This window comes from Pagrus major, chromosome 19, assembly GCF_040436345.1.
Source record: "Pagrus major chromosome 19, Pma_NU_1.0".
In the NCBI taxonomy this organism is placed as follows: domain Eukaryota; kingdom Metazoa; phylum Chordata; class Actinopteri; order Spariformes; family Sparidae; genus Pagrus; species Pagrus major.
In genome coordinates, this window is record NC_133233.1 from 16,452,648 (window position 1) to 16,473,942 (window position 21,295).

General features: G+C 44.6%; 1 protein-coding gene across 6 annotated transcripts in view; it reads right to left on the reverse strand.

Moving 5' to 3' along the window:
* sulf1 (sulfatase 1) overlaps positions 1 to 21,295 on the reverse strand; it is a 91,463-nt gene that overhangs the window by 19,526 nt on the left and 50,642 nt on the right. For all 6 annotated transcript variants that reach the window (XM_073487798.1, XM_073487794.1, XM_073487797.1 and 3 more), the window contains 3 exons: positions 3,762 to 4,060; positions 3,094 to 3,333; positions 2,262 to 2,413 (listed from right to left, as the gene is read on the reverse strand). In XM_073487798.1, coding sequence (XP_073343899.1) covers positions 2,262 to 2,413; positions 3,094 to 3,333; positions 3,762 to 3,936 — 567 coding nt within the window. In that variant the 5' untranslated portion in view covers positions 3,937 to 4,060. The remainder of the gene's footprint in view (positions 1 to 2,261; positions 2,414 to 3,093; positions 3,334 to 3,761; positions 4,061 to 21,295) is intronic.

Here is a 21,295-nt window from a genome sequence, read left to right on the forward strand (position 1 = left end):
AACCCTCTACTCCTCCTCTCCAGGCTATCCATTCCCTTTCTCCCATTTAGCTTCATTTTCTTCTACCCCTTTTCTCTTAACATGTGCTTTCTTTCCTTGTCACTGATTTACTCTGGGAGATAATGGAACACACAAATCAGGCACAATGCGCTCAAAAGATACAAGCCTCAGGGATTACTGTACTACATAAATGACCTGAAGGGAGTTATGACTTGTATACAGGAGATGCTAAAGAAGTTCCATCACCATGACCATGAGTGCTCCGTTTTTCCAATTTTATAAAGAGGACAACTGAATGAATAAAAGTGTAACTTGCTGTAAAGAGCTCAGGACTCAGGAAATGTGAAGCTGTCACATCAAACATCCCACAGGCGTGACATTTTATCAAAACCTGTATTCCAGGCGTGGTGGGAGTCTCTTTTTAAAATGTACCGTAGGTCACACCCTTAACTAAAATCACAATAGCATTTGCCAAGTTTCCAACAGTAGATTAACCATTCTACCTGCAGCTTTGGCACGCCGCTGTCTGGCATACAACATGCGGAAGGGAGTGCCAGCTTCAGAATGAAAGGGTAAAGGGTGATTTCCCTGAAAATGTCAGAAGTGGGTTTGGCTGATTCATCCTGTCTCTATTAATAGGCTTTATAGCCAGGCCAGCTTTCATGGCCTGGCTGGCTGCACATGCCTGTGGAGGCTGGTGATTGCGTGCACATGGCGAAGCATTGCCATACTTGTTTTCTCGGTGATGCCAGCTCTCCAAAATCTGAGCCGCTGCTGCTAAGGGCTTTGGCAGGTCAAAAGGAAGTGACGGTGTCATGGGGAATGCCTGTCCAACAGCTATAAAATAGTCAGGGAGGTGAGGAGTATCAGTTTTCCCAGAACCATTTGGAGATGATGAGCAGTAAGTGGCAGTCACATAATACAAACTCATTCACACATGATTTAGTTCCCCAATGGCACTCATCTGTTTAAATTGAGATTCTGACGATTTAAGTGTCGCAACAACTTAAGTGGTCTGACTGTCAATGCAGCAGGGCGTTGTGGATTTACAAATTACAAAATTTGTCGATGGGGATTTGGCAATTAGTTGAAGACTTCTTGATCTCTGATCAGGGGAATTTTCTGTTTGCACTGATGACACAAACATATCACATCTGGCTTGCAATGCCAGCTGCTTTGTGTCCTTGTGAAAGTTGACTTCTGTCATGGCATTTAAAGTATGAATCATATTGTCAAATTAAATCTCACACAAAAGGTCTCTGACAAAGGCGTTAACCTCAATGAACTCATCCTCAAACTGATGGAAACCCAAAAGGGACCAAATTAAATGAAATCAGTGTGCACACAGTGTCCAATCACAAAGACTCTGTATAGAATACATGACCTCCTCACCCTGTGTGAATCTGAAAAGAGGAGTTGTGTTTGTCCCGGTGGTAACAGGTTAATGGTTTTTGGCAGTAAATAGCAAATAGTGTGTCCATTTGGTTTGCAACCACAATCTGCTGACCAAGCCCATGTCATGTAAACACCTCGGCCTCAGCTTGTGGGTAACTTTACACCTCAGTCCAAGTTGGCTGTGGAAAAGCAGCCCAAACATTTGTTTGCCCATCTTTTGGGCAGGCCATCTTGAAACTTGACATGAATCCAAACTATAAACTCTCCTCATGGATTCCTCATGTACCTAGGACTACGCTACCTGGGGAGATATTGGCATGGAGCTGCTAAAACAAGCTGACAGCTCTTACAAAAACATTTGGGGAAGATTGATGATCAGTGCCATCCAGAGCCACAAAAACACAGTGTTACTACAGTGCTCATCTCCAGAATCTACAGTGGTAAAGTGAAATTTCCCCTACTTTCTATATTGTGGTGTTATAGCACAAAGTCAAAAAGATAGACAGACAGAAAGACAGACAAAAACAAGTAGAGGGTGGTATTTATCACAGGCAACGTTGGCTTCTTATAAATATGCTTCAATTTTACAGTGTCTAGATGTTGAGGTGAGGTGGGTCATAATAAAAGGATGTTACAGAAAGAGGAGACGCCACCTCAAGACGCCTCACTCCCTTTAATTCCTGAATGAGAATTCCTGTCAGCCTGGATCACAACACCATGATAAGTGAAGAGCTTCACTGTCTGTGTTTATAAGTGGAGTGGAACCTGCAATTTGTCAGGCGCAGTCTTTATATTAGATCATAAAGGGAAAACAAATGAGTGATTGAGTTAATGGCCCCTTTTTAAGAAACTATGGGAACACATACCTTGGCATAATCAGCACCGTGTTTTTCCTTGTAACCATTCCGACAGACAGTGTAATTATAGAAGCGGGAATTTTTTATCAATCCAACCCATTCGCGCCACCCAGGTGGGATGTAGCTGCCGTTGTACTCATTGAGGTACTTGCCGAAGAAGGCTGCAGAAGAGAAGAAGAGAGAAAGGAGGATTTCTTTTAAAACATAAATACATGTTTTCCTTGTTTCCTTATGTCTGTGAAAATCTGATTTCTGGGCATTTGTGTGACTTTATCTGTGTGTGCAAGTATGTGACGCATAACTTTTTTGCTAGTCTCTTTGCCCTGGCTTCACTGCACAACATTCTCGGATAGGCTGGGCAGGGAGCCAGCCTGTCCCAGAGAAGGCTAATTGCAGACTAACGCATCAGCTCGAAAACCGCAGGCCGTGCTGCAGCCCACAGGACCCCACTGAGCTGCCCAGTCCAACGCCTGCCCATCACTCACACAGACACTGTCTGATGAGACATGACAGCGACCTGGCACGCTCACCGTGTTTGCATTTCTCACAGCAGCCAGCCAGGCAGGCCGGTGGAGTCTAGCTCACTATAAAAATTTGCATTGAGTGAAAATAGACAGGCCAAGAGGACATTCGAGCTGGTGGTGATTGACAATATCTTGGCATAAAGTGAGATTGGACCCAATCATAACCTGAAAAACGCCACTTTTCCATAATGAATGAGGAGAAAACTTTACTAGATTGCATGTAGAGGTCTTTGGGGGACACACAGCTTGACCTTATACCTAATTATTGTATACAGAAAACTGCACATGTATGTGAGTGTGTGTCTTTGTTCACCAACCTGTCCTGTAGCCAGTGTTGTTGAGATAGACAGCAAATGAGCGTGGCTCGTGCTGAGCTTGCCAGGAAGGGGAGGAGCAGTTCTCATTGTTGGTGTAGGTGTTGTGGTTGTGGACGTACTTGCCCGTCAACATGGAGGACCGTGACGGGCAGCACATGGGTGTGGTGACAAAGGCATTGGTGAAAGATGTGCCTCCGTCTTCCATGATCTTGCGGGTTTTATTCATTACCTGTAGAGAACCTGGAGGACAAGGTGTGGAGGTCAGTGCTGAGTGCTTTAGTTTCACTGAAATGGCCAATACACACACTGTTGATTTCGTAAATACATTTTTATGTGGATAAACATAGTTCAGTCCATTTATATTACTTGACCTTTTCCCACTGTTTTCTCTGAGTGGCAAATAATAATAATTCAGCAGTTAATAGGCCAGATGGCCATTCGGCTCTGGCTTATGGCCTCTATTTAATATTTCATGTGTGATGAGAGACCACATAAATCCTGATGCAAAAACCCACAAAGACAAAGAGATTGAAAGACGGCATATAGAGAAAAATAGGAAAAAACACAGAAATTATCTAAGAAACATTGCAAAAGTAAGGAAAAAGGGCCTGGATGAAAAGTAAACAGAGCTCATTGAATTCTGGGAAGACGAAGTGTGCCAATCTTACCCAACTCAACATCCTGGTCGTCAGTCATGATGAGGATAATGTTGGGCCGGATGTTCCTGCGGTCTCTCTGGATGCGACCCCTCAGGCCCTGAGCCCTGGTGGTGATGAAAGCCCAGCTGCCTGGAGCCCAGTCCAGAGACAGCAGGGCCAACCACGCCAGCCACTGCATCAGCATGGTGCCTGAGACGACCAGAGACGGGATGGGTGGATGGGAGGATTAATGGAGAGGTAAAGGGAGGGAGAAGAGGTCCAGCCAGGCCAATCACTCACAGTCGTGCTGCTCTCGCAGCTGTGGTCGACTGTGAAGAGACAGAAGGAGAGAACACGTGGAGACATTAGAACAAGGGACACTTGGAAAAGAGAAATAAAGTGGGCACTTTTGACAAAAATAGAATGGAGAATTACATAATTTTCTCAGAGAGACAGTCAGCCCTCCTAGTAATATTTACACACATTTACTTCAGAGACATTGTGTGCATCAACTCAGACTTACAGACAATAGTTTATCCATAAACAGAGAAGACAAAAAAGTTTCTTCTGCACTTCAGCCTTTGATGGTCTACCAAGGAAAAGTTACCCAACAGTTCAAACACATATGTTACATCCTGACTGAAACCTCATCAATACTCTCCCTTTACAAAACAAAATCCCTAAACAACAGAAACACAGACCTCACCTCATAGAAACCTGCAAATCTCATTTTGTTCTGGTCCTTGTACTTTTTCCTTGTGTTTTTCACTCTCTCCTTCTCTCTCAGACAACACACACTCACACACGGAAACTTTCTATCACTACTGGAGAGCTGTTGTTCAGCTAACTGTGCAGAGACTGCACCATTGGCTCTCTGCACTCAAAACACCCACAGCCAATCTCCTGCATAAGCCAATCATGGCCCACCGTCCACCTGTCACTCAAAAGTCACCCCCTGGTGAGTCAAGCGTGACAGAGGGCCGGTGGGGAGGATGGGACCACACTAGGGGGGAGGGGGTTAGGGGGCACGGGAGGCGGAGAGAGGGTTCCGCTGCATTAACCCCAGTGCCACTGTCGCCAATCACAGATTAGCACTGAGTCATCCTTGCACTTTACTGCCTCTTGCTCTCTTACAATGTCATGGTTGGTCATAAAAAGTCTGCATATCCTTTGCTTTGATACCAGGGGCCAGTGTAAAATGTATACTAGCACTAAGCCCAACTTCAGAAGACAGACCAAAAGAGATATCACACTTGTTTAAATAAATTCCAAAAACTGATCCATAAATCCATTGTTATAAGATTAAGCAGTAATATGGATAAAAAAAAGTGATAAGATGATCTAAATTAGCAGGTAACTTGCAGTAACAACATATGTGTGAAAGAATGGCTTGTGGCTGGGAGATGAACTATGACGCTGTAACAATGAGTACTCAATCATTGCCTGTGAAAAGGTGCCTTATGGACAGCAATCCCGCCGAGTGGCACCATACTGCTCGCTATTCTGAGTTAATGGCCTGAAGATAAATAGCAGGTCTGGGACACCTGAGCCTGGTCAAACCCCCTCTGGGTGGCTCCGCCCTTACCCTCATTTCCTCAAAGGGCCAGTCCCCATTGGCAAGGAGAAGAAGCTATCTCCAAAAATAAGTTATCATTTATGGTGTTTGAGTCATAATGGAAGGCACTAGAAAAGTGTATGGACATTTTTAAAGGGTGAAATTCATATTTTAAATTAATTAATAGATTAGGGGTGGACATGAAACTGCGATAGATGATATATCACAAAGAAATAATCCTCAATATATTACAATATCTGTAACTGAAGAAGAAAAAGAACATTTAAGAGAAGGAGCTAGTCAGTTAATGTATGATGTTTATTAATAGTACATTAGTTTTACAAGAAATTTCAAGAAATGCCGCAGTCTAAGTAACACTATATCACATTAACACTGATGACTGAAGCCACAGCGATACACGATATATAGCTTGATGTTTATAAATCTCCTCAAAACGCTTCATAAATACTATGATAATAATTTGACCAAATACTTTGATATCAATATTGCAACACTACAGTAGGGGTGACTACTGGTACACTCAAAACATATTAAAAAAATGAAAATTAGACATATTGACTAAGTGAGTCAGTCTAGGGATAGAAGAAGATGATGAAAAAATGACAAGATGGATGAGGCCTTGACCACTGCCACATATCAGCCCTTACATACTAAAATCACAATGTTTATTTGTCCAGCAACTACACATACATGCACATCCAGAAAAGCCTACATCTGCAAACACTTGCTCTCATAAGTAACACCACTACATATGATCTTCTCATACCAACACATCAAATGGAAAAAGTGAAAGTGAAAAAGTGTTTGATGTCCTTTGCACTTTGCTGATTATCCATCTCCCCTTCACTGAGATGTTGTCTTGTGATAAGCAGAGCTTCAGCCAGAGCTTTAAGAGCACTTTGGTCTGTCCTGCGTTTCAGATGAGCAGTGTCCAGGCCAGCCACCGCAGTCATCATGACAGGCCCTGTGCAAACATTGGCGCCGTTTGGACAAACACCCCTTCAGCGCAGGGTGGCAGAGTGCACCGAACCTCACAGTGAATTACACACACAAAACACAAACTACTGTACAAACATATGGTGACACGCAGAAACTCATAAGACACTCACACACGCATGAGGCTTTCTCCACAAAAAACAATTCTCCTGCTGTGAGGGTCCAAGTCCTCCTACACAAATGGGAACGCTTCCCAGAAACAATAGACGTAGACCAAATCTAGACAAAACTCAAGTCTCTATTTCTGCCTAGCTGTGGAAGACTTGAAATCAAATGTGAGCCTGTCAACCAATTAGTGTAATGTTAGCACCCAGTGCAAATTCAATTTTGCATGCTGAGGGTTCCTAGCAATAGCCTCTTCATGCAACTTAGAGAGTGAGAAAACAGACAAGAAGGTTCATTGTGGAATCCGATACAAAACTTGTGGTGCTGATGTGGTTAGCTATAGTGGTATCAATAGCTACATTGTCTAAGATGGCAGGGCAAATAAAGTGCCACACATAACGACCAATGGGATGTATGCCTAGGTTACTCAGGCAGCTGCTGTCCTCGAGGCTACCTCTCATCCTAACTCAATTTCACCTGATCCACTTTCCTCACTAGGTCATCTGAAGTTCACTTATGACCAAAAGGATTTCTATCAGCTCTGTGTCAGCCAAACTTACTCCTGAATCGCCTGACAGCTGTCCATCTCAAAGTCACCCCTCATCAAAGGAAACACCACACAGTTATTTATTTATGTAGCATCCACAGTAACCTGACTTCTTCATGTTAATATGACATATGGAGCTCTAAGCTGCTAGAGCGGCGAGAGCAGTGTGTAGAGATTAGCGGCTGCTGTTTGTAGAGCAGAGGTAGATTGATGGCATTTGGCTGGCTGTACTAGGACCTATGGAACATGAAGCAAGTTTCCTGTTCACATGGAGAAAAATAAAGAGCAAACAGAGTGACTTTACTCACATTCAAATTTACAATTCAAGATGTTTAGCAGACATTTATTACAGCCATCTTGTAATAAAAAAAGCTGTGGTTTGAAAGTACTTTTATCAGAATGGGCAAAGTCAGTCTTTGTTCAGCCTCATATGCAAAAAACAACGTTGGCCGAGTAAAGTATCTTCTAAAACAAATCAATAAAGAAAATAAACCCAACATCTCTGATACTGTCAGAGTTACCTACGGTACACTCAGATGATCATCTTCTTGCACACAGGATAAGTGTGTGGAGGTGCAGCTCCAGGCTCAGCTGCAGGCTACCAGTAAACTGAGTCATCTCTGAAGTGTTTTTTTATTTTCTTAGGAAGTGCGGACAAGTGCAAGTAGGCGCAGGTGATGAAAAATACTGGGAGAATCGCTGATCCTGTTTTTGATTTCAATGATCGAAATTGAAAGCTCACTGCGATCAATTTTTGATATAGAAGCTAACCCCCCCCCTTATGCAAAAACATGCATTAATATTCATGATACAGCCACTCAGAAATTAGATTGTAACTGCTAAATACGCAAAATTTTCCTGAACCTTCTTGAGACAAATCAACTGCACCAAGCACTTTTAAATGGAAAAAACCTCAAATATTCCATTAACATTATCTATGTTAAAAACTACATCTGCTCTTGAATGGAAAGCTGGAGAGTGCTTAAATCGTCCAAATTGCTCAGTTTAAATGCTGCTTTAATCACTGCTGATTATCAGGATTAACTGCAAAAGATTAAATGAACTAGATCAGTGTGTTCAAACACAATCACTTCCAAGTGTTTTGTTTTGTACACATGCTTTAAAAAGTGTCATCCAGAGTACTTGCCCTCAGGCACATATGCAGCGAGGAAGGCACTCTAACTCAACTAAACATTGCTGGATGTATTCACACTGAAGAGCCAGTTCATACACTGTTAGTACAATAAATAATATGGGCTAAAATCTGAAAGTTATCATAAAGTTGACCTCCGAAACTCTCTTCTGCTATTGTCACTGCGTCCTTCTTGCCCCCAAAGTGCGTGTTGCCAATTTCATGAACCTCTTGAGAATCCTCCGTGAGAATTATGTTTCATGTCGTGTTCATAAAGCCTTCATTTTGAATGAGTCATTTATTTATGTCATCTATCGTGATATAACTAGAACAGGCTTCTTCTATACATCTGTGGAACAGACAAGAGGTCTTTATTCCTGGACAAAGTCAGAGGACTAGGGAGCACATTGTTTCTCCTTCCTCATTGTTTTGGAGGATTAGCACTAATGACCCTTTAAATGAGCCTTTACTGTACTCATCATGGTTAAGCTGGGGGAAGAATATTGGGGAGGGACGGGAGGAACGTAAAATGCCCAGGGGTTCAAAGGACTGGAACAAAAAGGCCACTATGGAGTTTTCAGACACACAGCTGCCAGATACATAAAAGATATGCAATTTTCAGATTAATGGCCATCAACACTAGGGACTTTTAGCACACCTCAACACCCTACTAATCTTTACTTTCATGACTCAAGTTTTTTTTTTTCCCCCGACTTTACTTGCAGAAAACAGCTCTTTCACTTACTCTCCTTTGGCACATGCAGCATTGCTCAGTGATTTGGTATGGCTGCACAGACAGCTGTGCTTTGTGCACCGAGTAAAGCTGAAAATAATAGAGTTGCTGCTTGTGTAACCATCCAGGGCAGTACTCTTTGGCTGGTTGGCAGTTGTGCCCTCCAGTTAGGGCCTCAAACCACACACCCTGCTGCACCCCGACCCTCCTCTGACCCGAGTGGTAATATGGCTTTGATGGTGGCTTGTTTAACCTAACCTCAGCAACCTGAGGCTACCCACACACAGGGGTTAAGAGGGTAAACTCTGAGGGAAGAAAAATTGAATGAAGGGGGGCTCAGTGCAGAGGTATAGAGGTAACAAAAGTCTTGTAAAGCCTGGACGTGATTGGCCTGCATATTCATTTCAGAGTTTGCAAACAGGCTGCATCTGGCTGGGGTTCTGTTCAGTTCAGTTCAGTGACTGCAGTGGCAGTCTATACATTTATCAGCTGTCACTGAAAAACAGCAGACACACTGAGAAGACACATAAGGGAATTTGTCTGCACAAAATACACTGACTGACAGCAATAAATCCACGTACCCTTTAAAGCAGCAAATTTGTCCTCTGATGTGCGTCTGCCCACAGACTTTATATCTTGTTCAAGTTAACGTGGAGAGTTTGGAGGTGAGGGGGTTCAACTTTCCAAAACAAGATGCAAGTCAAACCCAAACCAGATGCCGATGCCCGGTTAAAGTAAATCAGTCATTCATAAAAGGGCCTTCCCATTAAGGACAATGGCCATTTCAAAGGATCTCAAATCCCCTCTTCTTGTCCATTCCCTCTCTCTCGCTCCCCCCCTCTCTCTCCCTCTATTTGCCCACTCTATCTCTGAGGCAGCCAAGTCACAGAGGACCAATGGCAAAGAGAGGGGAATTAAAGTCTGATGGCATAGTTTGAATTTTGTAGGCTGTTTTGTGCCTATAGGCTCCATGACTATCAGCAGTCATGGCAGAGACCCAAGGAAAAGGAACTTCACTCCACCATAAGAGTAAATTAAAATTGACAGGGAGTAGAGAGATAGTAGATGTTTTGTTGCAAATTGATCTGAGACAAAGCAAACAAGATAGAGTTGGAAAACAACAATGCTTGATCTCTTAATTTTTGCTTCAGATCAGTGACATTTTTCAGCGCAGGCTGATTGCTCCCTCTCCATTTCAGAAGGGAAAAATGATTATTGTGAGGCCTTAGATTAAGGTTTGTCCAAATATTTCTGTAATCCGAGGGAATTCAGCTGGTCTGCTGCCACGAGGACTGACGAGGGCTTTTTACACTGAGGAGGGCCTGTGTCAGGGTCCACTGTGCCCGGCAGGCCAAGGGCAGCACACTGTACCCACCAAGAGCTGCCCGTCAGCTACACTGAGCAGACTGAAGGAGAGCTCTGTCCCAGTGCACTCACTTGGCTGTGGGTATTGTTACGACCAGCTCGTAGGCCGCAACAAAGGAGGAGATGTGCACAAAGCAGTTGCAAACAAACCACAATTTATTAAAGTAAATTACTTAACCATATGGGTGTGGAAGTCAGTATCAGGAGTGTAGGTGAGTGTGTGGGTGTTATGATCAATGTGTGGTGCATGTTGTTAGTGCAAAATAAGGCAACGCAAAGAAAGACAAGACCAGCACGCTGGTCTGGTGCTAAGTGGAGGGAGCGGAGCAGAGAGATCTGGCGTCTGGGAAGGCGGGGTTAAATAGGCCTAACTGGGAGCGCTGGCCAGGTGCTCCCTGTCAACCTAATGACACGACTGCTTCGGACCTGCAAACAAGCAAACAAACAAACCAACAGTGCACTGTACACAGAACCCAGGCCTGGGGCCGTCACACCCCCCCCCATAAAGTCAGGGTCCCCAAAGGGAACCCTGGCTCCCAAACTGCCAAGCTCTATACTTATCAATAGCTGCATTCCTTCTAACATGATGATGATGATGATAATAATAATAATAATAATAATAATAATAATAATAATAATAATAATAATAACAAGATAGAAACAAACCCCTCACCGCTTATGTCCCTCACAAACTTCAGTTCTCCCACTACCTCAGCAACTGGATCCCTGAAGCAAATTTAAGAGGAGAGCGAGACCAAGAAAGATGGGATCAAAAGTGGAAGGCAAAAAAACAAGAATACATATTACACAATCATTCACAAGGGGCCCGAGACAACGCATCCGCCACTACATTGTCCCGTCCCTTGATATGGCGAATATCGAGGCTGTAGGACTGGAGGAAGAGAGCCCAACGAATCAACCTCTGATTGGGAGACTGCAAAGAGCTCAAGAAAGTTAAAGGATTATGATCTGTGAAGACCACCACAGGTGAAGAGCTGACATACACATTAAAATGCTGCAAAGCTAGAATCAATGCCAAAGTTTCTTTCTCAATAACAGAATAGTTCAGTTGGTGTCTGTTGAACTTCCTAGAAAAAAAACACAATGGTTTATCCACCCCAAGGTCATCAGCCTGCAATAGCACTGCGCCTGCGCCCACAGCACTAGCATCCACCTCCAACTTGAAAGCTCTATCCCAATGTGGAGCAGCCAGAACAGGAGCATTACAGATCAAGGCCTTAACGTTCTGAAAAGCAGACTGACACTCTGGAGACCAAACATACTTTACTTTGGATTTCAACAGATTTGTCAGGGGCGCAACAACTGTAGAAAAATTCCTGCAAAAACACCGGTAATATCCAACTAGCCCCAGAAAACGCATCAGCGCCTTCTTAGTTGGAGGCGGGGCATAGTCGTCAATAGCCTGCACCTTTGCACGCACCAGAGACACTGTGCCCTGCCCTACTACTCGCCCCAAGTAAGTCACTGTGGCCTTGGCAAACTCACACTTTGCCAGGTTTATCGTTAACTGTGCGCGAGCTAAGCGGTCGAACAGTTGTTCAACACGGTCAAGATGGTCATTCCAACTATCCGAATAGATGACCACGTCATCCAAATACACCGAGCAACCTTCCAGATCTCCAACTACCATATTCATGAGGCGTTGAAAGGTTGCTGGTGCATTCCGCAAACCAAAGGGCATTACAGTATATGCATACAAACCAGTGGGCGTAATAAACGCAGCAATCTCCCTCGCTCTCTCTGACAACGGGACCTGCCAGTACCCTTTTAGTAGGTCAAACTTGCTAACATATTTAGCGGACCCCACCTGATCAATACAGTCCTCCATCCTAGGGAGCGGGAAAGCATCCGGCTTTGTCACATTGTTAACCTTACGGAAGTCTGAGCAAAACCGCGGCGTGTTATCGGACTTAGGCACCAAAAGACAAGGAGACGCCCAGCTAGAAGAAGACGGCTGTGAAATGCCATTATGAAGCATATACTTGACTTCAGCGTCAAGGTACTTGCGTTTCTCCGGATGGACACGATAAAACCTCTGCTTTATGGGTTTACAATCCCCAACATCTATATCATGCTCCACCAAATGTGTACGCGTAGGTGTATCACCAAAAAGACCTGGATACCTCCTTATCAAGTCAGCTAATTGACCACGCTTCGACACATCCACATGACACAGCAAACCATCCAGATTCTGCAAAGACTCAGAGTTCTTCAGACGACCACACAGTACAGCTTCATCAGGACCCGGTAAGTCATCTTCCTCTTGCCCTGCCACAGCATGAGGAGACACCGACACACACATACAAACAGGGTGGGCACCAGACACCTGCGCTTTCTGCTCCATTAACTGCGATGCACGAGTGTAGTACGATTTTAACAAGTTAACATGACAGAGCTGAGTAGGTGACCTGCGATCGGGAGTAGTTATCACATAGTTCTGATCTGAGACCTTCTTCACCACTGAATATGGGCCAGAAAACTTAGCCTGAAATGGAGAGGTAACAATAGGCAAAAGAGCAAGCACCTGATCCCCAGGGAGGAAAACACGATTCTCTACCTGGCGATCATAAAGTTTTTTCATCTTGCCCTGCGCAGACGTCAACTTACTCTTGGCCACCTCCTGGGCCTTATACAGTCTGTATCTAAATCCATTTACATAGTCAATAAGGTTTTGGGGTGGTTGTACTTCCTTCCAGCTATCCTGCAAAAGCGCTAAAGGACCCCTGACAGTATGGCCAAACACAAGGTCGTTAGGGCTGAATCCGGTACTCTCCTGGACCACCTCTCTAGCAGACAACAACAACCATGGCAAACCGGCTTCCCAATCTCCGTCCATTTGAATGCAATATGCGCGCAACATGGATTTGAGCGTTTGATGGAACCGCTCTAAAGCCCCTTGGCTCTGCGCATGGTAAGCAGATGCCTGATTGTGACTGATACGTAGCTGTTTTAAGATCTGTGCAAATAAATGAGAGGAAAAATTTGACCCCTGATCAGACTGAATGATTCTGGGAACTCCGAAGATGGAAAAAAACTGTGATAACGCACGCACCACAGACCTGGCCGTTATTGTGCGCAACGGGTAAGCTGCTGGATACCGTGTGCTCTGACACATCACTGTTAACAGGTAAATTGCACCCGACCTAGACTGAGGCAACGGGCCTACGCAGTCAATAATAAGATGTTCAAAAGGCTGACTTATGGCTGGTATCGGACACAGTGGAACGGGCTTCAGGTTCTGATTAGGCTTGCTGGTTAGCTGACATGTATGACATGATTTTATATACTCAGCAACGTCTCTCTTCATTCGCGGCCAAAAGAAATACCTTAGGATGCGGTCGTACGTCTTCCTGACGCCCAGGTGACCAGACTCATCGTGGGAAATCTGCAACACCACAGTACGAAACCTAAATGGCACCACGACTTGATAAATCGGTTCACCCACAAAATGTTCGCTCTGGGGCACCCACTTTCTCATCAAGACCTCATTCTTGATGAAATAACATTGAGTGTTATTTTTTACCTCACCAGAAGGCCGCACCATGTCCAGCAAACTCTTGAGAGAACTGTCAGCACGCTGCTCCGACACCAACTCACTGTGAGAAACAGACCAAGGAACATTAGAACATATGACATCATGTTGTTGTGAAGTGTCATCCTTTTCAGAAAAATCTGTCTCAACCAACTGCGCACGTTTCATCGCGCGCGTGACAGCACATGCCCTGAACACCTCAGGAAAATCCGTTACATTTTTATCAGGCTCACTGGTGACCAGAGGCGCTGAAACAATGATAGCAGGAGGAGGAACATCGGCCCACACCCGACTTCCTGCTACATCATTACCCAAAATCATTGTCACGCCATCCACGGGCAGAGCTGGGCGCACAGCCACCGCCACCTCACCCTGAAACAACCCACAGGACAACATAATTTTATGCTGAGGCACCTGCAGAACCTGCAGCCCAATCCCGAGCACCGGTATAAAAGCACCTGTGTAGGACTCCTGTGAAAAAGGTAGAGCCGATTCCACAATGAATGAGTCAAAAGCAGCTGTGTCACGCAATATCTTAATCTTCACCGTTTCATCACTTCCTACCAAGGAAACACACCCATCACTGATGAAAGGCAAATAAGACTGCAGATCTGAACTAACCACCTGCGATTTTAACCCACTTAAAGGCTCCAACGCCCGGTCAGGAACAGGCCCAACACACATTGCCGGCTTGGGATAACTCGCTCCCGTTGTACTCTTGGTTTTAAACGCGTAACAGTCTCTTTTCCAGTGTCCTCGCTTGTGACAATAATTACACAGTTTGTCAGCCTCCCGAGAACCACGCTCATTTCTCTGATCCATCCCAACATTTCTCACTGGGCGACTAGACCATGCACCTACAGTTGAGTGATTCTCCCTATGTGCACCACCACCACGCGCCCCCGGATACCAAGTATCCCCACCATGAGTCAACAGATAGTCATCGGCCAGTGCAGCGGCTTCAGCTGCCGTCTTAACCTTACGCTCACTGATGTACGTTGCAATGCGCCCCGGCACAGAATTTTTAAACTGCTCCAAAATCATGAGATCCCGCAGACCATCAAACGACTCAGCCTCAGCTGCAGTACACCAACGATCAAACTGAGTGGACAACTCACGAGCAAACTCTAAATGAGACCTATCGCCTCTTCTCCAACCCCGAAACCGTTGGCGATAAGCTTCAGGAACCCGCTCATACACTTTGAGAACAGCCGATTTCACTACATCATATTTGACACTGTCCCTGCTACTGAGACAAGAATACGCCTCCTGCGCTTTGCCGGTTAACACACACTGCAACATCAGCGTATAAGTGGACTCAGACCATCCGCGAGCCTCAGCGAGACGCTCAAACAGTGAGAAAAAAGTTTCCGGGTCTCTTTCATTGAATTTAGGAACCAGCTTCAAATCACCCAAATCAGACCTCACCGGGGTGCCACCCGGACCGGACGGACCGTGAGCAAGCACATCATCCACCGCAACTTTCCCTTCTCTAACTAAGACCATTTTCTGCCTTTCCAGATCAATCTTCGCCTGCTCTGTTTCCTGCCTCACCTTTTCAACTAACAGCACTTTCTCCAGCTCAACGCTCTGTCGCACTCTTTCTACGGCGACTTCTTTCTCAGTCTCTAGCTTCATCCGCAACAATAGCAACTCTTTCTGCTGCTCAAAAGACAGCCCATCACCAGGACCCTCTACTACCGGCGGAGGCACGCCCTCAGTGCCTGCGGAGACGGACACAGCCTCTCCCGCACCCAACACGTTCATTTTCAATAACTTGAACTTCAAATTTGCCTTCACTGTCTCTTTCACCCGTTTATCACCAACATCAACATTGTAATGGCCAGCTATTTTAACCAACTGATCCTTCGTGTACTCATCCAGCAACGCTTCAGCTGGCGCCTGCACGAATGATTCAACAACTTCATCCATTTTAACGAACACAAGAGAATGCAAAGTGACGGGACTCACCCAGTGTCGACAGGCCGACGTAGCCTTCAACGGAGCTTCCCCGCTAACTACCTAGCCAGAAGCTATCTACATAACTCCTCCCTAGTCTTCATGAGGCGTAGCGGCGGGTATTTATGCACTATGAGCCCGCTGGTTCGGAGAGGCGACCAGAAACTGGCCACCCCACCAAAACCACGGATGTGCTCCCGAGCAGTTTTAGGGAAAAGGGACCAGGGAGCTCTAACCGCCGTACCCCAACACTACCAGCCCCCCCGACGACACCCAAAGGGGAGACGCCGCTAAAACCTACAAGGGGAAACACTCCTTCAACTCACACACATACAGGTGGACCGACACTTACCTTCTCATGCCTCCGTCAACGTTCACAACCCGAGACAGCGAACGACAACAAAACCCCGTCTCTTCACCACCAAGGAGACGAGTTGCACAGGTGCACCAACTTAACTACAAAGGCACATCTCCCAGAGCGCAATCAAACTCACCATATAAGGGCGAACTACGTTACCGGCGACCAGGGAATCCTCACCATGACGTCACCTTCGCAAGAAAGCCCAACCCCCCGATTAAGGGCTTTCCTCAGGCACAGCCACTTACCCCGGGCGAACGTGTGCTCTCACACAAACAAAAGCGCTCCAACCAAACTTACTCAAAAAAAAGAGGAACAAGCACTAAATCACACAAAAAGAATAAACCGACCTTCAAAGCGGACGAGCCCCCAATTTGTTACGACCAGCTCGTAGGCCGCAACAAAGGAGGAGATGTGCACAAAGCAGTTGCAAACAAACCACAATTTATTAAAGTAAATTACTTAACCATATGGGTGTGGAAGTCAGTATCAGGAGTGTAGGTGAGTGTGTGGGTGTTATGATCAATGTGTGGTGCATGTTGTTAGTGCAAAATAAGGCAACGCAAAGAAAGACAAGACCAGCACGCTGGTCTGGTGCTAAGTGGAGGGAGCGGAGCAGAGAGATCTGGCGTCTGGGAAGGCGGGGTTAAATAGGCCTAACTGGGAGCGCTGGCCAGGTGCTCCCTGTCAACCTAATGACACGACTGCTTCGGACCTGCAAACAAGCAAACAAACAAACCAACAGTGCACTGTACACAGAACCCAGGCCTGGGGCCGTCACAGTATGCACTCGGAAAATGCTCAGACCTTGGTGTTTTCAGACTCTTAACTCCACTGATTTGTTTGACCAAAATGCCCAAATTGGTGCAGGATCTCTGACAGAATTCCAGTGAGAAAACCAAGCACAAGGCAGCGAGGACAGATCACTGGCTCTTTGTTCCAACATGTTTATGGCGACATGACTCTTAACCTTGACAGGTCCATTCAGAATCTTTGTTTCGTCCATGTTGCAACTATAAAACTTCAGATGTTCTCGCTAGAAATGATTCCCATCCACTGGTATGCGGTGTGCTAAGAGTACAACACAGGCCACTTTAATGAAGAAGAATGGCCTCAATTCAGTGAAATGTGAACCTGGAGTGAGTGCATTCACGGCTATTAGTTAAACCCCTCATGTTTCTCTCGGACCTGGTAAGAGACCCTTTGTAGTGCCAAGGCAGCCAGGCCACCCCATCAATATTATAGATGCATCTTAATGTATAATTAAATGAATCCTGGTCCAAAAGACTTCAAAGTGGGAATGGCTTGCGGGCCACCAGGTGGTCTGTTGGTAATCGTGAGGGGGTTTTGGGAACCCTAAGAGGGAAATGATTAAAAAACATACAAGGTCATTTCAGAAATGGGGAAAGCTGCCTGTATTTATTTGTGTATGTGTGTGCACATGTGTGCTCCTGTCCTGAAAGTGGTGTGTATATTGGTGTTTATGTCCATAACAACGGACACCCTCTGTTAGAGTCTGTATATCTAAGCAAGAGCCCCATGCTGCTAATTCTGACAAATTGGGCTTAGTGTCGGTCTGGAGGACTGGTATCACTCACATAGGGCTGAGTGATATGGCCTTAAAGTAATACGACAATATATTTTTGGCTATATCTTCATACATAATGGAGATCTCTGTATTTTGAAACATCAATTTGCTAAAAATGAACATTGAAAGATGATCCCTAATGTTTTTTCTGTAGTTTTCCTATGAAATGTACTGCTCTTCCAGGAGGAAAGTGGAAAAGCAGATTTACCATTCAAGAAGGTAAGGAAAAGGGTGAGAGAAAGAGAGGTGAGGGAGGGGGCAAAGAATGAATGAAAGGGGAACCACTCCTCGGATTTATAGCGTGATATGAAAACATGGAATCACAATCAGAGGATCAGCAGCCACAGTTATATGATATGAGCCCAAAGCAAGCACTTTCTTGTTAAATCTATTCTAAGCTATGAATGGAAACCATTAGTGATAGACGACCTCAAGATGAATAAAATACAGCACATTAATATTCCTCTAGCCATTTTCTTGTCAAAAGCCACACTCCCATCAGAAACACTCTATCAGACTGCGAGAGCTCCAGAGAAAGTCGGAGCGAGAGAGAGGAGAACGTATTGCTCGCTCACGGGTGGCTTTCTTGTCTCTTTGACTCGTCAAATATACCCCAGATAAATTATTCCTTTTACCACAAAAGAGAGCACTGGCAAATTGCTTCAATGGGTTTCCACTGAGGTAATTGTTAAGAATAAAGCGATTGACTTCTTTTCCATGAAATCAGCAGCATGGTGGCACAGAGAAGGAAGCAGAGACAGAGGGAAAGAGAGAGTGAGAGAGAGTTAATGCGCCAAGTCTGAAGGATTTGTTTCTGTTAAAGATCGGCAGTTTCCCAAGTTCAATGGCCCTGTAATGTTCACCGATTACTGACTTAAGAAGTGTGAACCCTCTTTCTTGCATATTGTGGACATTGACAAGTACAAAAAAAACGTGTGTTGTTGAGTTTGACCACAACTAGGGACTGACCTAATACTACTGTATAAGGAAGATGTTTCGCTCTATACGCACCGACTACTAATTAACAAAAAAGACCAGTTTAGCACAAAACTCCTGGATAACGTGTTGACTTAATTTAAGAATGATAAGGTAGCAACATGTTTCACATAACAAATTGAGCTTTACTTTTTACCATCTGTGTTTTTGTTGGTCTGTCCTTAGAATAAAAACAGACTTCTCTTCACTCATAATACAGACAGAAGAGAATTATGTCAATGTCAATACAGACAGATGTGTTTATAGCAGCAAAACAAGGGGGGGGGGAAGGCAAACAGAACATCCTGGATTCAAACTGAGCAAGTATTTTGCCTTCTGGGAACAAGTAAGCCTTGAAAAATCAGATTTATGACAAATTCAAACAGACAGACAATTAGACGACTGTACGCACCTGAAATACACACAAAGTTTAGCAGCTGCTGTGGCTATCAAAGATGATCTACATGTTTCAAAATCAAGCCAATAAACATAACCCAATTACAAATGCACTGTCACCATTAACTGTTTAGATTAAGCTGCTAAAGCTACAATTAAAATAGCTATAGTTGATGATTTAGACTTACTAATCCTAATAATAATACTATCTGGGTGGTTCTTGATGATGCTTGCTGCAAAGACCAGACAGACCCAGTTGCCAATGATTTCGTTTCCTATATATGCTTCATGTTACAGACACAATACTATCTACTGATCCGTAGAGCCAGCTAAGGCAGATGTAAGTGAGTGCAATGTGAATGATCATTTAACATTTAATAAAAGTTTCTGTAATTATGCATGATCATTTTCACATTTAAAATCATGATTATGTGCTATTTGTTGGTGTCTGTGCCAAACAAATGTTTTCTTACATCTGGAGAACAAGATTTGTAGGCCAGGGCATCTCTGCAGCACCACAGTAGTTCATTATAGTGCTGTTTTGTCACACATTTGCCTTTATTAAAAATTTGCAGCTTCCGCAATCTGGATATTGCACTTGGACATATTGCAATTTTGATAATATTTTGATTAATTGTGCAATCCTGGAACAAACCAAATCAATTTGGAATAGCAATCAATAAAAAGAGAAAACAAAAGGTAGATTCCTCAAGGTAAGGTGGTGGCAGCTCTGACAGTAAACCCCAGTTAAATGTAGTGCTGCTGCTAGCGCATGAAACTAAACACCCCTAAAATGTGGAACATGTGTAGGCATATTCTCTGGGAACCGTAGACAAACATAGACCATGAGAACCAGCCTGCGTGACCCTGGACGCCATAAACAAACTCAATGGCTGTGACACACCAACATGATACCACTCATAAAAACCCATTTGTCCGATTGCACCTGTGCCTGTTCAGCACTCCTTCTCTCCAGGCCTGTGGGCATATATGCGCGTGTGAATCTGGATATCATGTACTCTGTGTGCGTTAGTCACTAGGCACTAGTCATTCACTTAAACAGCCAAAGTGAGAATCAGTCAGACTTGAATACAGACAGACACGTAACCTGTAATTTGTACACAGGGGAGCTTCTCCTTTCCATTGCCTCTAGCTCAGTGTGTGGCTTTCCAAAGCATGCAGTAACGTCATTTGTAATTTAATTAACTTTATCCTGCCTGGCAAAAAAAAATTCATCTTAGAGCACTGTGAAATATCTAAAATATAATATCTACTGAAAGATTAATTAATTTACAAAGCATAGAAACAGGAAGCTTACCCCTCCAAATGCTTCCATTCCTTTACATTTGAGCCAAAGTTGAAGGAATGCAGGCAACACATCATCCCAACATGTTCAAGAGACACCAGCCAAACTCAGCTGAACTTGCCGCGGGCAATTCAAGGAAAGCGAAGCGAAGATAATATGTGTCATGCAATGCTGGACCTTGTCAGTGTAAACAAAGTTGCTCAACCTTTAATACTACAACTGTTCAAAATATCCAGCATCCACATGACAAAGTCAGGCTGTTAAAGTAAGGGCAAACAGGACCAGAGGCTACTAGTAGCACATGGCCAAGTCCACACTTATAAAGTGCTTGTGCGTGCACACACACATAGGCGCACACGGGCAGAGGAGGGGAGTGCTGGCAGAGGCTGAATGTGTTTGCCCGCTCCAGGGGAGAAGGAAAGAAAGGAAGCAGAAGAGCTGAAACAAACGCATGCTGGCTTCTATTAGTCGAGCTGTGGAGTGGGATAGAGGGGTGAGGAAATGTATTCATTCCTTCTGCCCCCCTCTCCATCCATTCCCATCCATCCAACCCTCCTACCCCATTATCTCCATTCTGGAAAGGCGGCAGATGAAAGGGACAACCCCCCAGTGGCAGCACTTCTCCCTCCAAACTTACGCCGACGCGTTCTGACGGCTGCTTAATTGTACGTGATACAGGCAGGGCCCTTTCTCTTTCAAATCTAAAACAGATTGCTTCTCCCTGGGGAGGGGATTATTGGACAAGTAGAGATGACAAAGCAGGGACAGTGCAGCCCTCTGGGGGGTGGAGGACGGAGGGGGGTAAGATTGTGGATAGTGTGTGTGTGTGTGTGTGTGTGTGTGTGTGTGTGTGTGTGTGTGTGTGTGTGTGTGTGTGTGTGTGTGTGTGTGTACACGTTTTTCTATGTTTCTCTTTTGTACATGCCTGTGTCACAAGAAGATTATGTTTGTGTCCATGTGTTTCAAATGTGCGCA